At 39.5% G+C, this 18,300-nt stretch overlaps 1 protein-coding gene across 3 annotated transcripts in view; it reads left to right on the top strand.

Moving 5' to 3' along the window:
* The window catches only part of ANO10 (anoctamin 10), a 228,840-nt gene that overhangs the window by 58,013 nt on the left and 152,527 nt on the right, over positions 1–18,300 (top strand). For all 3 annotated transcript variants that reach the window (XM_032648603.1, XM_032648602.1, XM_032648601.1), the window contains one exon: positions 1,025–1,153. In XM_032648603.1, coding sequence (XP_032504494.1) covers positions 1,025–1,153 — 129 coding nt within the window. The remainder of the gene's footprint in view (positions 1–1,024; positions 1,154–18,300) is intronic.

The raw sequence follows: 18,300 nt of genomic DNA, 5'->3' as shown, positions 1-18,300 counted from the left end.
CTTATGGAGAGAACAGGAGGTGACGAGGGGGAGAAAGGGGACAAGGAGACTCTTCCCTATACACTGATAACATTTTATTTTTGAACTAATTTATAATAAATCAATAAATAGAAATTTAAAGCTATTTTAAGATAAAGTCCTGAGTAGATTTGTTGTAAAGAAAACTGGAAAAATAAGAAGATTACACAAAGGATTTCTAAAATATTATAAGATGGTAGATATTCTTCCTGGGACAAGATTTTATTAAGTTTGAATCCAATCGTGTTTTGTTTTGCTTCTATATTTCTAATAGTTAATTGTATTTCTTAGAATTAGACATTGTTATCAAGTAGTGATCACCAAGTGCTGTACATAAAAAGAAAGAAAGAAAGAGAGAAAGAGGGAAAGAAAAGAAAGAACAATGGTCACAATGTTTCCATAGTCCATACTCAGTAATACACACCAGTTTCCTTCATGGGACCCTGGCTCAGTCTACTTAGTAGGTCTCAGTGGGGCCTGGCATCTGTATTTTTCTGAAGTTCTACAGGTGATTCGTTAAATGCCACTAGGAAGGGATCATTATCGCTGGTGCCTTGGGTATGGCCGAACCAGATGTGGTATGTGGTCTGTCAAAGTAGAAGGACAGTTTCACGAAATGAATTCTATTTGAAATCATACCTAACTGCTTTTGAATGTGAAACATTCTCTCTGGCGGCCCTAGTTTAGATTCCCTTTAGCTATGCATAGAGTCAAGTAACTTTAATAGTGTATTTTTCTTGGATGTGTTCCCAGTTCAGGTCCCTGGCCACCTCCATTTGGGAAGATAGAACATACTGTTTGGGATATTCAACCCAAAAGTAACTGAAATACCTCTAACAGTATGGCTTTTTGGAGCTAACGAAAATCATGGCGTTATAGAGAAAAAGTTGTACATGTCCTTGGAATGTTTAGAACTAAGGAAAGACTTTAGATAATACGAAAAAGGATGAGGAAATATGGAAGCTGTCCTTATGGTCTTTAATTTCACATTTTCTTTTTCTTTCAGTTGGCTTTTGAAACAATGAGTGTTATATCTGTGGTCACTAACTGTGCTCTGATTGGAATGTCACCACAAGTGAATGCACTCTTTCCAGAGTCAAAAGCCGACCTCATTTTGATCGTAGTAGCAGTGGAGGTAAGTGAACATTTAGACCTATTTTAAACAGTCTCTACGTCAGATGCCTGTGTTATTCTAAGGCAGTGATGTCACTGGCTGTCAGTGATGGGCAGTTTAGCGACATGCATTTACTGGTAAGAAAGCGAAGTGCTCAGGTAATAGGAACACATGAGGATCCAGGCTGTCCGTTCCTGGTTATTGACTACTACAAAAAAGTCACCGTGATGCTAACAGGACTGATTTTTCCAGCCTTTGTGCTGGCCTGTCTAGCGTTGAGGAGATAAATCCTATTTGAAATAGAATTGTATAGATTTAATGGGTTTTTTTTCAGTCTGTTTGAGGGTGAGGGAATCGGTCACTTCCACTTTCTAAAGCAGATAAATCCTGAGAAATGCTTTTTGATCATGACTTAAGTCTCATTTGCAATAGGTGTGGGATTCATTGCAAAACACTCTAAAACTCCAAAATGTAACGTGTAGGAAGACTCATAATTTCACATACCAAGTACAAGTAGGCTGTCTGTGTACTTTTTAGATATTTGTCTTGTTTATCATGTTTCTGAATACAGATTACCGTAACATCTTGAAAATTAAGCACTAACCAGTTTGCAAATGGAAGAATTTGCAGGAATTTTTTTGTTGCTGGTGATTATAGTTGTCAGGAATATTGTGATCTTTCATTTTTAGATACTAAGAAAATAGAGCAGTAGTGGAGATTTATCAAAGTAGAATTTAGTAGGATCATAGAGCAGTGATTCCGGACTTAGGGCTGACCATAAGAAATGGAATTGTGAACTTGTACATTTCTAATGGTGGCTAAAGAAATATATTCTCCTTTGCTCTGTTTGCTCTTTTAGTGTATTTGATAGGAATCTGTGTTCATGATAGAAGCTGTATGTAGAGTATGCATTTTGGAGAATGATTTTAGACAGCAGCCACTAGGAAGGGAAAGAATGGCTTTGCAGATAAAAGTAGGTCTGTTTTGAATTTTGTGAGTTGAACAGGATTTTGGAGAGCTATTTGCAAGGCGGTTTATTACCTGTGGCAGTAAGAGAACAAAACAGAGGTACCTTAGACAGGGGATGGCCAGCTGGCCAGGCTCACAGTGCATCTTCTTGATTTAAGATATGGCCCTTAACTTTGCAGATCTTGGAAGTTGTCTTTGCCAGCACATCCAGAGCTAATAAGGCTTTGTGGCTGACTTACACTTAATCATGAGACTCACAGGGGACTGACCAGAATACCAGGTAGTTAATCTACCATAAGGAGACTTTTCCAGTGCTTATAACCGTAGGTGTTAAAGTAGAAGTGGAGGGTTTCCTTGGTAGCGCAGTGGTTAAGAATCCGCCTGCCAGTGCAGGGGACACCGGTTTGAGCCCTGGTCCGGGAAGATCCCGCATGCCGCGGAGCAGCTAAGCCCGTGTGCCACAACTACTGAGCCTGTGCTTTAGAGCCTGCACGCCACAGCTACTGAAGCCCATGCGCCTAGAGCCTGTGCTCCGCAACAAGAGAAGCCATCGCAATGAGAAGCCCACACACTGCAACGAAGAGTAGCCCCCGCTCACTGCAACTGGAGAAAGCCCGGGCTCAGCAACGAAGACACAATGCAGCCAAAAATAAATAAATAAAATAAATAAATTAAAAACAATAAATAAAAAAGTAGAAGTGGAATTGGTTGTTAGAAGGTTTCTTGGTAAATTTAGAAGCAGAGCAGGAGGAGTATAATAGTCTTGAGAGATGCAGGATACCTGAAATCCATCCCTTCCTTCAAACAGAGCAGAGCGCTTTCATGAGCCGGATCTTGGTGTCCATCGCCAACTTCTGAGCAATGCTGGATGATTTCACTACTGCCCACTTCTTGATTTTGCCTTCGCTTGCTCTAGACTCTTGGCTGGCCCAGTCTTCCTGAATATTCCCATTAATTAGACCACTGTCTTCTTTTGTATTGGTGATCTCTTAATCAGATAGCCACACCCTGCTTCTTAATTAATGTGGGAGATTTCCTGGCCCATAAGACTGTCCTGTAAATGGCTAACCTCAAGTGTTGCAGACCGATTTTGCTGGTCTAATCCTCATGTATTCACTTAATCTGCAAGTTTTAATGTGTACTTTGTTGTTCCCCTGAGCTAACCCTTATGCCTCCTCTTACATTTTTAGTCTCTTCATATAGTATTAAAGTAACTGTTTTACTGTCATTATCTAAACTGGTTCCTTAGAGTACAACAGAAATAAGCCTCTATTTAAAACTCTTGTGGGGAGAAACCTTAGGGTTGTTTTTTTTTTTAATTTTATTTTTTTGGTTGCCTTGGGTCTTCGTTGCTGCGCGCAGGCTTTCTCTAGCTGCGATGAGGGGTCTACTCTTTGTTGCGGTGCGCAGGCTTCTCATTGTGGTGGCTTCTCTTGTTGTGGAGCACGGGCTCTAGGTGTGTGGGTTTCAGTAGTTGTGGCACGCGGGCTCAGTAGTTGTGGCTCACGAGCTCTAGAGCGCAGGCTTAGTAGTTGTGGCGCACGGGCTTAGTTGCTCCACGGCATGTGGGATCTTCCCTGAGCAGGGCTCAAACCCCTGTCCCCTGCATTGGCAGGCAGATTCTTAACCACTGTGCCACCAGGGAAGCCCCAGGATTTTTTTTAATTAAAAAGAAAATTTTAGATTTTTTTTTTTAAAGCTTGATTGAGTATGCAATGTAAAATTGAATAAAAGACAAAACGATCATTATTTTATGTTGGTAACTCAGTGTCATGTTACAACTTTTGTGTATTTACTGCCATCTAGTGTTTCCTTTAAAAACTCATGAGACTTCAACACTACTTTTATTTGTATAATAGTTGCAGAAATTTATTACAGACTGACCAAGAGAATAGCCTACCAGTATGTGAAACCATATGATAGAATCATATGAAATGCCGTTTTCTAGGTTAAAAATAGTCAAATATTGGGAATTTCATAAAATTCAGCCCACAGCATTAAGTCAGTATCTAAATAATTTCTCTTAAATAATCACCATTATCTTCACTTCTGAGACAAATTTAGCTCACTTCTTTGATGTAATTTCAAGGAAAGGATCACTATGTTAAATGCAGAATTACACAAAGGTCTCCATTTCCTAAAAGATAGAAATGGCCTAAAATCCTCTAACTATCAAATGTTTGATAATCTTTCATTTTAGCGTTAAATGCATTCACAGTTTTCTTTTAATTTTACACTTGGCAAGATGCAGCAAACATATTGAATGCTAACAATTCACCTACTAAATGCTGTTCTTTTTCTAGGGTGAAAATGAATTAACTCACCTAGAAGTTGCACTGCATTTCTGATGGTTAGGTTCTGGTGACCAGCAAGCCAGTCTGCACCATGCATGTTTAATTGGTAGTTTTAAAAATATCACTGAATTGCAGTTTATTTTACAAAAGAATGTAAGTTAGGTAATTTTCTGTCTAGTGCTGCTCAGAAACAGTTGATTCTCATCTCTTTGTAATGACTAAAGGTGTCTTCTGAGAGTGGACTGAACCCTTAGGGTTGGTTCTTTTGTGCCCCGACTCACAGGCTTTATTTTCCTATTTAAAAAAAAATTCGTTGCATACTTAAAGAAAAGTTGCAAGCATAATACAGATAATCCCTATATATCCCTTTATTAGGAGTCACCAGTTTTGAACATTCTGCCGTATATGTGCTTGCTCTCTGTCTCTTGATGTACATCTGTATATATAGATATTTCAAACTATCGAGATTCTATTTCTGTACTGCCTCTTAATGCACTGTGGCCCTGGGCCAGTCACCTTGTCTCGTAAGCTCGTCTCCTTGACTGCGTACTGAGCCCAGTGCAGCATCCTTTCCAGGGATGCTCTGAGGAGTGTAGTAGAAATGGCACATGTGTAACCCTAATCACAAGTGTCTGGCATGGAGCAGGTGCTGAACAAATTGCAGGTCTTGTTATCACTCTTACAAGGCAAGATACTGTGCATGTAAAATGCCAAACGCCGAGCTGGGCACTTGGTCAGGGTACAGTGGTTGTGAGCTGCCGTTCTAACCATCTCTGCGATGGCAGAATGAAGCTTTTGTTATCTTTATTATCATTCTGTCATCATTTGTTAAGCAGGCAGTATAGCAGCATGGTAGTAGCTTGGGGTGTCAGAGTCAGGAGGTAGATGAATTAGAATTTCAGCTCTTCCCCTTAATCTCGGCACACCTTGGTTTCCTTAGATGTAAAATGAGAGCATTGGTATTGTACACAAGAAGTGATGGCACCAGGTCTGACACAGAGGAGGAGGTGAAAAAGTGATAACTTCACAGTACCACCATTGTTAATGAGTTAATCCTTTAGCAGTTGGGTCATATGTCTCCATCAGCTCATTCATGCGTTTCCATGGGCTTGGTTCTTCATAATATTACTGAATTGGTTTTGTTTGTGCTGAAGTTTCTTACTTAAGTATTAATTGCCTTCTCTTCTGTGCCTGTTTCCATCCTGTGATATGATTCCATTTTTCTTCTCTCTTCCTGGTCTTGTTCCCACATCTGAGTTTAGCCCTCCCTCCCACCCATCCATCACGCATCAAGTCTTGCTGATTCTGACTTCTGAATATCTGTTGAGTTTCTCTTCCCTGTTACCATTGGCATGGTTTGAGTTTAGGCTCTCACCATTTCTCATCTAGACTTATTTTTTAACAGCTTTTGGAGATATAAGTCACAGAACCATACAGTTCACTCATTTCAGATATACATTCCACGCCTCTTACCTGGACTTCTACAGCAGATCCTCACCAGCCATCTGGTTTTCATGCTTTCCCTCCCCTGCCTCGTGCTCTCTACTTCTGGAGTGGTTATTCTAAAATGAAATTCTGATCATATTTCTCCTCTGCTTACAGAAGAAATGCCCAAGTTGAACATCAGGTTCTTTATAACCTCCTTTTCCCCTTCACCTCCCCTGCTGCCCCATCTCACCCTTGGACATGCCGGAGCCCTTCCTACAAGTTGCTATTAGCATTTACTAAAACTGTACGGCAATCATGTATCTCTTCCACCAGACTGAGCTTCCTGAGAGCAGGGGCAAGGACAAGCACGTAATAAATACTCAATAACTGAGAAGTGGCCCTTGAATTACTTTAACTCTTTGTTTTCAAGTGATTAAGCAATCGCTTGTTGACTGTTAATGAATGAATGAGTCACATATAGTTGTTGTTTTTATTTCTTCAGTGAACATACAGTTAGTGTTAGCTATTTGAGAATTAACTTCAACCTTTTAATTAAAGATTCTGCTGTACCTTTGGGAAGTACACTAACAAAACCCCTATGGCAAAATATTAAAATTATGTTATTTATAAGAAAAGGTGAACTGAATTAGGCAGTATGGTACAGTGATTAAGGGCACTGGATTCAAATCCTGATTCCAGTTTGACAGGCTATGTGTCTTTGAACGACTTTGAACAATTCAGTACAATTGGTATGCAGATACTGAATAAGTGCACGGGGTATGCTTACCACAGTGCTTGGCAAGATGAAGTATTCAGTATTTGTTAGTAATTGTTGTTGTCTCAGAAAGAAAGATCTGTTCTCATAGAAGTCTCTTCACCTGGTTGAAAGGTCTGATTAAATTCAGAGATTTCAATTTAAAAACTTGCCTAGGAAGGAACCCACAACCAACTCTTCACCTTCTCCACTTCCCAGTGTGAGACCATGTGTTGGGTTCCTAAGAAGGTAAATAAGGTTTTTGACCTTTGGATTAGGGTACTTGGGATGGAATTATTGAACTGGGTTTTTTCCTTCTTCCTTTTGCTTCATCAATTCCTGTGATAATCTTGGTAATTTTCTCATCTTTCTATGGGCTGCCCCCCTCTTCAGTTTGATGAAACATTGCTCTGTGTTCTCTTAACGGTGTGGGAATAATTAAAGACAGTCAAGGTAAATTCTTTCATTGGATATGTATTCACTGGGTGCTTACAATATGCCGGGCATTACCAAGATACAGCCCTGGCTTTAGAAGTGCTCACAGAGAGAATCCTCTGAGAGATAAATCACAGTGCAGTAGAAGGCCTCTTTCCTAACCTTCCCCAGCTCTCTCCATCCCCTCCTGACAGAGTTCCGACTGGCATAGACCCTCCCAGCTTGCTGGGTGGGAGCCATGGGCAAGATGTCCACTCACTGAGTTAAGTGCTTACCAAGAGGCGCTTTGTTCCCAAATCTGTTTATGTGTGGTATTCTCGTTACTGTGATTGGCATAATTTAATTAAATGGAATGAAAACTGATGAAATGTGTGTGCTAAAATAGAGAAAGCCGTCATTTCCGTGAAAACCTTTGGAAAGACTCCATAAAGACAAATTACTATCAGATGGATAAAGATGAGTCAATTATAAAAGATTAGGGAAAATCATAAAAAATATGGGCAGCTTCCAGATTCTGTTTTTATATTGCTTCACAAGTGTCTTTAAATTTTCACTCTTTGTTAAAGAAAACAAACCTGGGAATCTTTGACATTGTATCACGGGTGTTATTTATGCCTAGAAGACAGTGAGAAGCTCCATCACTGGATCCTACTCAAAGGAAAGGCCTTGGCTCCACATTAAAAGATTTGCAAATAAATGTATACATTTAAATGTTTGTTAAAATAAAATATTAAAGGTAGGCACTTTTTTTAATGGGTCCTCATTTTAGCTAACTTTTTTTGGTTAACTGAGGAATTACTGACCCAGGTGAGCTGCCTAAAGGAGCTTCTGTCCTTGGGGAATAGGGGATTAGGGGCCTGGCTTTTTTTATTTTTATTTTTTTTTGCGGTACTCGGGCCTCTCACTTTTGTGGCCCCTCCCGTTGCGGAGCGCAGGCTCAGCGGCCATGGCTCACGGGCCCAGCCGCTCCATGGCATGTGAGATCTTCCTGGACCAGGGCATGAATCCGTGTCCCCTGCATCAGCAGGCGGACTCTCAACCACTGCGCCACCAGGGAAGCCCAGGGGCCTGGCTTTTAAGTTTGTCAATTAATGGGAAATATTGGTTTGTTGAAGGACCCAGTGCCCTTCAAAGTGATGATTAGTATATAATCTGTTTAAATGTGACTTTGTTGATATCCGAGTTTTGCAAATTACATTCTTTTTTTTTTTTTTCTTACTCTGCATTCTTTCAAGGTGATAACAGGGGTTATAACCTGTTTCTTATCCTGGAAAGTTTAGGAAAAGGCAGGTCTCTGAAAGAGATCAGTTTATACTCGGAATGAAGTTGTTTTCAGATAAGAATTTTGGAAGCATTAAGAATTAGAAAGCTTGACAGTTTCTCTACACTCTTAAGTCATAATTTCTACCTTATTTAAAGTAAAATTGCAGAACATCCTGTATATCCATATTCAAACGTAAATACACCAGATATCCACAAAGAAAATGACTTGGGTTATTCGTCTTTGAGGACTGTCACTCAGGTCTCCTCTCAGTTGGCGCTTTCAAAGCCTCCTGTCAAGTACCTGCTCCCTCTGATATCTCCTATTACATCCTAGCCTGTGCCCCGCCTTCAGCCACAGACCTGCTAAGTGCACTGGCTTCCACTCGAACTTACCTGCTGACTGCCTCTTTGCATGACATTGAACTTCCCTTTCTGATACATAAACCAGTTCACAGTCAAACTTGCCTCCTTTCTCTGCTTTTCTCTTTTATTCCTTTGGAGAATGGGAGATAAGAAAGCATTTTGGTTTCGTTTTTTTTCCCTAAGATGGAAAGCAAGTTGTGCTTCAGAAATTTGAGAGTAGACTTTAAGAACATAAGAAATCTCCACTCTTTATAGTATTGGATGGGATGTTGAGAAGTACCAATCCAAGGGGAATACATTTGGGGAGGCCTTGTATGGCAGGGGACCTCTTTTGAAGGAAGAGTGGGACATTGGGGCAGCTCCAGAGGGAGGAGTGACTTGGGAATGGTGTAGTCATAGGCCATGTGGGTTTGCTTAGGGAGAGTGAAGAGCATGAATTGGGGTATAGGGGTAATGGGTGGGGAAATGGGTGGAGGGCTCAGAGCTCATGAGGAAAACTTTACATTGCATGTACATTTCATTGTAAAGTGGTCGGTTTTAACATGCTCAGAGGCAGAACTGCAATATTCATTTCCCCTCATTGATGTCAACTCTACTTGGCTATTCCCAGTGATATGTGAAAATGAATAGCTTGAAGATTGAATCTACCATATCTCCCCTCCTTTCCTTACTAGGGAGTAGGTGCCGCATGTGGGTATGAGGAGGCTGAAGTGGGTTTATGCCTGAGGAGCCTGACCCTGCGGGTGTAGACAGCATTGGCTGTCCTCTGCCCTGGGCCACACCTGCGCCCTCCTGTGTCTCAGTGGTCCCAGTAGCCGCCAGGTTTCTCTGCTCTTTCCACAAGGGTCCAAAAGCTGGAGTCTGCCACAACCTCTTTTCCATTGTCCTCCAATCCACCTTGTCTTTTTGGTTCCTGCAGTCCTGTTGGTTAGGTCCCACTTCTTTATGCCTGCCAATCCTTATAGTTTATTTCTTCTGCCAGAAATACAAAACTGTCAGAATAGTTGTTCTTAAGGACCTGTTCTTTCAGCTTTCCGTCTGTGTTTTCATATAACTTGTTTTATTTCAGTGTGACATGCTGTTTCTCGGTTGCTGGTCTACACTGGAAAGACAAAGAAGAAAAATTACACTCTTGCCCTCTAAGGAGACCTCAACTCACAGGCAGAGCATTTCAGTAGTCATTTTTGATGCCTATCTTCTTGCTTTTCTCCTCAATTAAAACAGTGCCTTTAAATCCATGTTTCTCAGCATCTGGACCCTGCTTAATCACCCCTCTCCTTTAGGAAAGTTCTCCCACGTTAGCAGTACCGAAATCCAAAATGTTGTGTTTGTCCTCTAGGTCGAATCTCACTTCAAGAAACCCTTCACTGTTTTTTTTACACTGGAACTCTGTATCAAAGATTGAACCAGGTTTGAATATCATTTTTTAGTGCCATAGATTTTGATGTATTAATTGGATTTGGTGAAATGGTATCAATTTGACCAGTTAACGATTTTTCTAGTTATTTTTATGTCATAATTACTCTTTTATTTTGTCGTTATTTCTGTTTTCCTTCTTCCACACCCCCCCCACTTTAGTCTGTAGCCTAAAAGATTCAGAGGGGCTTTAGTGTCTTTTGTAGTCCCCCAAGGGGCTGTGTTCTAAAGACCGATTAAATTAGAAATCGCGTGAGAGTGTTTTTTGCAGACTCCAAGGTGCTTATAAATGTAAGACGTTAATATTACCACTGTAATTTCTTCCTAGGTAATAAAATGTGTTCCCAATCCCATTATGTTATAAATGTTACTAAAAGTGGACTATTTTCAAAGATGTTAAGAATCATGAAAGGAAGGGAGAGAAAGATTTTAAATGTTGATTACTTTGTAAGAAAACGTCTTTTTATCTTACATATTTTAGTTAAAAGCCCTTCTCTTCCAATTGAAAGAATGTAAATGCCATGTTTTACACCCACACACATTCATACATACATATATACACATATATACATATATGTGTGTGTGTGTATTTTTTTAATAAGATACGCCTGTTCTGAGCCTGAAGATCAAGTTTCTCCTCTGGCAGCCTGAGCACAAGGTGGAGGATGAGCTGCAGAAAACATAAAGATATGATTATCCCCATGCTTCCGTCAGTGGGCCCCAGCTGGGACCATTTCTGCATGTGCACTAAGACTGTAGTGCTTCCATTATCCTTTCTAGTTCAGCACTTCACGGGAAAACTAATTGGCACCATCTGTGCTAATAATTAAATCTGTGATGTGGTCACTGGTGGAATTCAGGTTGAGGGAGTGTTTCACAGCAGAAAGGTGGTGGGATTGGAGCAGAAAAAGAATATAATTTATTAATAGTCTTTCATGATGAGTTGTAGAAAAGGAACCACAAGGAAAAAGAGCAGCTGTCTTTTGGGTCAGTGATATCCTTCCACTGAGGTTTTAGGAAGGATGGAGGAGCAGGACTATGGAGAGAGCTCATTGCAGTGTCTTCTCTTTGCTCTTACATCCGTCCTGTAGATTTTTGTCATCTGCATCCAGTCTAAATTTGAGCACTGCAGTTTACTGAGGGTGGTTGTCAGGGAGTTAGCAGTAAGGTGAGTATTTGACTACGAAGGTACAGCACAAGGGCATTTTTTGGAGTGACGTGACGGAATTGTTCTTTATCCTGATTACGGTGATAGTTTCACAGCTAAGAGCATTTGGTAAAACTTAAAGAGCTGTACACCAAAAGGAGTGATTTTTACTCCATGTAAATGAAAAAGTAAAATTTTAAAAGTATAAAAATTTATTGAAAAACATGCTTTGGGAAATCTTTTGTCTCTGCCTCAGAATATGTTCACGATGAAAGAAGTACTTTTTCCCCAAAAGTAATAAAGAAACAACCTAATACCAATTAATCTAAAATTTGACTTTACATAGCAAGTGGCTGTTTTCAAACTCCAAATAAGATTTCGTAATTGAATTTTTAGAGATAGTGCTAAAAGGATTAAGAGAAGTAGGCTTCTTTGGCTTTTCTTTTTTGAGCCCTCATAACTTTGTTTCAACATAAAAGGAAGCCGCTCATCTTGAGTATATTTTTTGCTGATGAGAGGAAATTAATGAGGGTGAGCCACAGTTCTCAGACATTGGAGAATTCACTGGTCATGCTAAGAACAAAAGGATCAGCTGTTTTTATATTTTATTGTATTCAGACTCTGTTTTCTGAATGTGGGTCATGCAAAAAAATGCAAACAATTATGTGGAAAGTAATATGCACTGCTCTTAAGCCTTTTAAAGGCACAAGGTATTCTTCCTGTGCTTCTAGAATCAGCAAGATTCTAGGACAAATAGGAAGCAGCACAGTAGGAACAAGTAAATGAGGGATGAAGATTGATGGCAGTTAGTGGAATCATTAAAAACCATAAAGTTTGTACTTGGTAATTTTTTTTCTCTGCCATCTATTTTCTTTTCTTTTCTATTCTATACATAGTATCAATAGTGTATATATGTCAATCCCACCTCCCAGGTCATCCCACACCCCCTTTCCCCCTCTGTTTCCATACGTTTGTTCTCCACATCTGTGACTATTTCTGCTTTGTAAGTAAGATCGTCTACAACAACTTTTTCAGATTCCACATATATGTATTAATATATGATATTTATTTTTCTGACCTACTTCACTCTGTATGACAGTCTCTAGGTCTGTCCACGTCTCTACAAATGACCCAATTTCGTTCCTTTTTATGGCTGAGTAATATTCCATTGTATATATGTACCACATCTTCTTTATCCATTCCTCTGTTGATGGATGTTTAGGTTGTTTCCATGTCCTGGCTGTTGTAAACAGTGCTGCAGTGAACATTGGGGTGCATGTGTCTTTTTCAGTTATGGTTTTCTCTGGATATATGCCCAGTAGTGGGATTGCTGGGTCACATGGAAGTTCTATTTTCAGTTTTTAAGGAACCACCATACTATTCATAGTGGCAGTATCAATTTACATTCCCACCAACAGTACAAGAGGGTTCCCTTTTCTCCACACCAGCATTTATTGTTTGTAGATTTTGTGATGCTGGCCATTCTGACTGGTGTGAGGTGATACGTCATTGTGGTTTTGATGTGCATTCCTCTCATAATTAGTGATGTTGAGCATCTTTTCATGTGTTTGTTGGCCATCTGCATGCCTTCTTTAGAGAAATGTCTGTTTAGGTCTTCCACCCATTTTTTGATTGGGTTGTTTGTTTTTTTGATATTAAGCTGCATGAGCTGTATACTTTGCAGATTAGTCTTTTGTCAGTTGCTTCATTTGCAAATATTTTCTCCCATTCTGAGTTTTATAGTGTCTGGCCTTACATTTAGGTCTTGAATCCATTTTGAGTTTATTTTTGTGTATGGTGTTAGGCAGTATTCTAATTTCATTCTTTTACATGTAGCTGTGCAGTTTTCCCAGCACCATTTATTGAAGAGGCTGTCTTTGCTCCATTGTATATTCTGGCGTTCTTTGTCATAGATAAGGTGACCATAGTGTGCGTGGGTTTATCTATGGGCTTTCTATCCTGTTCCATTGATCTATATTCCTGTTTTTGTGCCAATACCATACTGTCTTGATTACTGTAGCCCTGTAGTATAGTCTGAAGTCAGGGAACCTGATTCCTCCAGCTCTGTTTTTTTTTTTTTCTCAAGGTTGCTTTTACTATTTGAGATCTTTTATGTCTCCATACAAATTGTAAACTTTTTTGTTCTAGTTCTGTGAATAATGCCATTGGTAATTTGATAGGGATTGCATTGTATCTGTAGATTGCTTTGGGTAGTATAGTCATTTTCACAATATTGATTCTTTCAGTCCAAGAACACGGTATATCTCTCCATCTGTTTGTGTCCTCTTTGATTTCTTTCATCAGTATCTTATAGCTTTCTGCATACAGGTCTTTTGCCTCCTTAGGTAGGTTTATTCCTAGGTATTTTATTCTTTTTCTTGCAATGGTAAATGGGATTGTTTCCTTAATTTCTCTTTCTGATCTTGCATTGTTGGTGTATAGGAATGCAAGAGATTTCTGTGTATTAATTTTGTACCCTGCGACTCTACTAAATTCATTGATTAGCCCTAGTAGTTTTCTGGTGGCATCTTTAGGACTTTCTATGTATAGTATCACATCATCCGCAAACAGTGACAGTTTTACTTCTTCTTTGCCATTTTGGACTCCTTTTATTTCTTTTTCTTTGATTGCCAGAGCTAGGACTTCCAAAACTATGTTGAATAATAGTGGTGAGAGTAGGCACTCTTGTCTTGTTCCTGACTTTAGAGGAAATGCTTTCACTTTTTCACCATTGAGAATAATGTTTCCTGTGGGTTTGTCATATATGGCCTTTATTATGTTGAGGTAGGTTGCCTCTGTGCCCACTTTCTGGAGAGTTTTTATCATAAATGGGTGTTGAATTTTGTCAAAAGCTTTTTCTGCATCTATTGAGATGATCATATGGTTTTTATTCTTCAGTTTGTTAATATGGTGTATCACATTGATTGATTTGCATATATTGAAGAATCCTTGCATCCCTGGGGTAAATCCCACTTGATCATGTTGTATGATCCTTTTAGTGTGTTGTTGGATTCGGTTTACTGGTATTTTGTTGAGGATTTTTGTGTCTATGTTCATCAGTGATATTGGCCTGTTATTTTCTTTTTTTGTGATATCTTTGTCTGGTTTTGGTATCAGGGTGATGGTGGCCTCATAGAGTGATTTTGGGAGTGTTCCTCCCTCTGCTGTGTTTTGGAAGAGTTTGAGAAGGATAGGTGTTAGCTCTTTTCTGTTTGATAGAATATGCCTGTGAAGCTATCTGGTCCTGGAGTTCTGTTTGTTGGAAGACTTTTAATCTTCCAGTTTCAATTTCATTACTTGTCATTGGTGTGTTCATATATTCTAGTTTTTCCTGGTTCAGTCATGGAAGATTTACACCTTTCTAAGAATTTGTCCATTTCTTCCAGGTTGTCCATTTTATTGGCATATAGTTGCTTGTAGTAGTCTCTTATGATCCTTTGTATTCCTGCGGTGTGAGTTGTAATTTCTCCTTTTTCATTTCTAATTTTATTGATTTGAGTCCTCTCCCTTTTTCTCTTGATTGAATCCGGCTAAATGTTTATCAATTTTGTTTATCTTCTCAAAGAACCAGACTTTAGTTTTATTGATCTTTGCTCTTGTTTTTTTTTCATTTGTATTTCATTTCTTTCTGTTTTAATCTTTATGATTTCTTTCCTTCTACTAACTTTGGATTTTGTTTGTTCTTCTTTCTCTAGTTCCTTTAGGTGTAAGATTAGATTGTTTATTTGAGATTTTTCTTGTTTCTTAAGGTAGGATTGTATAGCTATAAACTGCCCTCTTAGAACTACTTTTGCTGCATCCCATAGGTTTTGGGTCATCATGTTTTCATTGTCATTTGTTTCTAGGTATTTTTTCATTTTCTCTTTGATTTCTTCAGTGATCTCTTGCTTATTTAGTAGCGTATTGTTTAGCCTCCATGTGTTTGTGTTTTTTACATTTTTTTCTTCCCCTATAATTGCTTCCTAATCCCCTAGTGTTGTGGTTGGAAGAGATGCTTGATACGATTTCAGTTTTCTTAACTTTAGTGAGGCTTGATTTGTGACCCTAGATGTGATCTATCCTGGAGAATGCTCCATGTGCACTTGAGAAGAAAGTGTATTCTGCTGCTTTCGGATGGAATGTCCTATAAATACCAACTGAATCTGTCTGGTCTAATGTGTCATTTAAGCCTTGTGTTTCCTTATTAATTTTCTGTCTGGATGATCTGTCCATTGGTCTAAGTGGAGTGTTAGAGTCCCCCAGTATTATTGTGTTACTGTCGGTTTCCCCTTTTATGGCTGTTAGCATTTGCCTTATGTATTGAGGTGCTCCTATGTTGGGTGTATAAATATTTACAATTGTTATGTCTTCTTATTGGATTGATCCCTTGATCATTATGTAGTGTCCTTCCTTGTCTCTTGTGACAGTCTTTATTTTGAAGTCTATTTTGTCTGATATGAGTATTACTACTCCAGCTTTCTTTTGATTTCCATTTGCATGGAGTATCTTTTTCCATTTCCTCACTTTCAGTCTGTATGTGTCCCTAGGTCTAAAGTGGGTCTCTTGTAGACAACATATATACGGGTCTTGTTTTTGTATCCATTTAGCCAGTCTGTGTCTTCTCATTGGAGCATTTAATCCATTTACATTTAAGGTAATTATCAGTATGTATGTTCCTATTACCATTTTCTTAACGTTTGTGGGTTTGTTTTTGTAAGTCGTTTTCTTCTCTTGTGTTTCCTGCCTAGAGAAGTTCTTTTAGCATTTGTTGCAAAGCTGGTCTGGTGGTGCTGGATTCTCTTAGCTTTTGCTTGTCTGCAAAGTTTTTGATTTCTCTGTCAAATCTGAATGAGAGCCTTGCTGGGTAGAGTAATCTTGGCTGTAGGTTTTCCCCTTTCATCACTCTAAATATGTGCTGCCACTCCCTTCTGGCTTGCAGAGTTTCTGTTAAAGATCAGCTGGTAACCTTTTGGGGATTCCCTTGTATGTTATTTGTTGCTTTTCCTTTGCTGCTTTTAATATTTTTTTCTTTGTATTTTATTTTTGTTAGTTTGAATAATATGTGTCTTGGTGTGTTTCTCCTAAGGTTTATCCTGTATGGGACTCTCTGTGCTTCCTGGACTTCAGTGGCTGTTTCCTTTCCCATGTTAGGGCTTTTTTCGACTTTAATCTCTTCATATATGTTCTCAGACCCTTCCTCTTTCTCTTCTTCTTCTGGGACCCCTATAATTCAAGTGTTGGTGCATTTAATGTTGTCCCAGAGGTCTCTGAGACTGTCCTCCATTCTCTCCATTCTTTGTTCTTTATTCTGCTCTGTGGCAGTTATTTCCATCATTCTGTCTTCCAGCTCACTTATCCGTTCTTCTGCCTCAGTTATTTTGCTATTGATTCCCTCTAGTTTTAATTTCAGTTATTGTGTTGTTCATCACTGTTTGTTTGTTCTTTAGTTTTCCTAGGTCCTTGTTAAACGTTTCTTGTATTTTCTCCATTCTATTTCTGAGATTTTGGATCATCTTTACTATCATCACTCTGAACTCTTTTTCAGGTAGACTGCCTATTTCCTCTTTATTCATTTGGTCTTGTGGGTTTTTACCTTGCTCCTTCATCTGCAGCATATTTCTCTGTCTTCTCATTTTGTCTGACTTACTGTGTTTGAGATCTTCTTTCTGCAGGCTGCTGGGTCATAGTTCCTCTTGCTTCTGGTGTCTCCCCTCGGTGAGTGAGGTTGGTCCAGTGACTTGTGTAGACTTCCTGGTGGGAGGGACTGGTGCTTGCATTCTGGTGGGTGGAGCTGGATCTTTTCCCTCTGACAGGAAGTGTCACGTCCGGTGGTGTGTTTTGGAGTGTCTGTAGGCTTAGTACGACTTTAGGCTGTCTGTCTGCTGATGGGTGGGTTTGTGTTCCTGTCTTGCTTGTTGTTTGGTGTGGGGTGTTCAGCACTGGAGCCTGCAGGTAGTTGGGTGGAGCCAGGTCCTGGAGTTGAGATGGAGACCTCCAGGAGAACGCTCACTGATTAATATTGCCTGGGGCTGGGAATTCTCTGGTGTTCCAGCATCCTGGACTTGGCACTCCCATCCCAGAGGTTCAGGCCCAGCCCCCAGCCTGGGAACCAAGACTCCACAAGCTACACAGCTTGGCAAAAAAGGGGACAAATAAGAAAGGAGAAAGGGTGGGAAGAAAACAAATGAAGACAAACAGGCAAACAAAACCTAAGACAAATTGTGAAAGCTAAACCAAACAAAGAAGCAAAGAAAATAACCAAACACATAGATGCACAAAATAAGAAAGAAAAACAGGGAAAGCAAAAAACAAAAGAACACCCAGACAAACAAAAGACTCCCCAAACAAAATCAAACAATTAAAAACAGAACTAACAAACACAAAAAATAAAAAACAGAAGAAAAGCAGAATGCAAACTGAAGGAAAAAGCAAAGAGAACAAAAGAAACACACAAAAACAATAAAGATAAGAGCAAATAGAACAAAGGAAAAAAAAGATAAAAACAAAGTAGAACAAAGGAAAGAAAAAAAAAGGAAAAGACACAGAACGACCAAGGTGTAATGTAGAAAAAATATATATATTAAAAAAATTTTAAACTAAATAAAAATAAAAACAAATAATAATTTAAAAAACAACAAAACAAAACATAAAAAAAACAGTGGTAATTATTTTTTCCTGGGGTCCCAGCTGTCAGTGTCCTTGCCCGCACCATGAGTCACAGCCAACCTTCACCTCTCCAGGAGGCCCTCCACAACCTCTAGGTAAGTCTCTGGTCCCTCTGTGGGCACTATGGGGGCAGCTCAGACTCTGACCTGGTACCACTCCTTTGTGTACTAGTCCCCAAAGCCCACAGCTGCTAGAGCTAGACTGGTTTCAGTTGTGGGAACACTCGTCCATTCAGATATTCCATAGATGCAGGGTTTACCAAGCCAATCACGGGGATTTAATCTGTAGAGTGTGTGGCTGCAAAGAAAGATTTTTTTCTCCTCTTCCTTAGTTGCCCTGCTCCTGGGGCTCATCTCTGGTTTTAGCCCCACCTCTTCGTGTGGGTCACCCACAGGAGTCTGCTCCCGAGGTTGCCCTGGAGCACTCGGGTGTGCCCCAGTGAAGACCGGGCATG

This window comes from Phocoena sinus, chromosome 11, assembly GCF_008692025.1.
Source record: "Phocoena sinus isolate mPhoSin1 chromosome 11, mPhoSin1.pri, whole genome shotgun sequence".
Taxonomy (NCBI): Eukaryota; Metazoa; Chordata; class Mammalia; order Artiodactyla; family Phocoenidae; genus Phocoena; species Phocoena sinus.
This window is presented reverse-complemented; position numbering and strand designations above follow the sequence as displayed.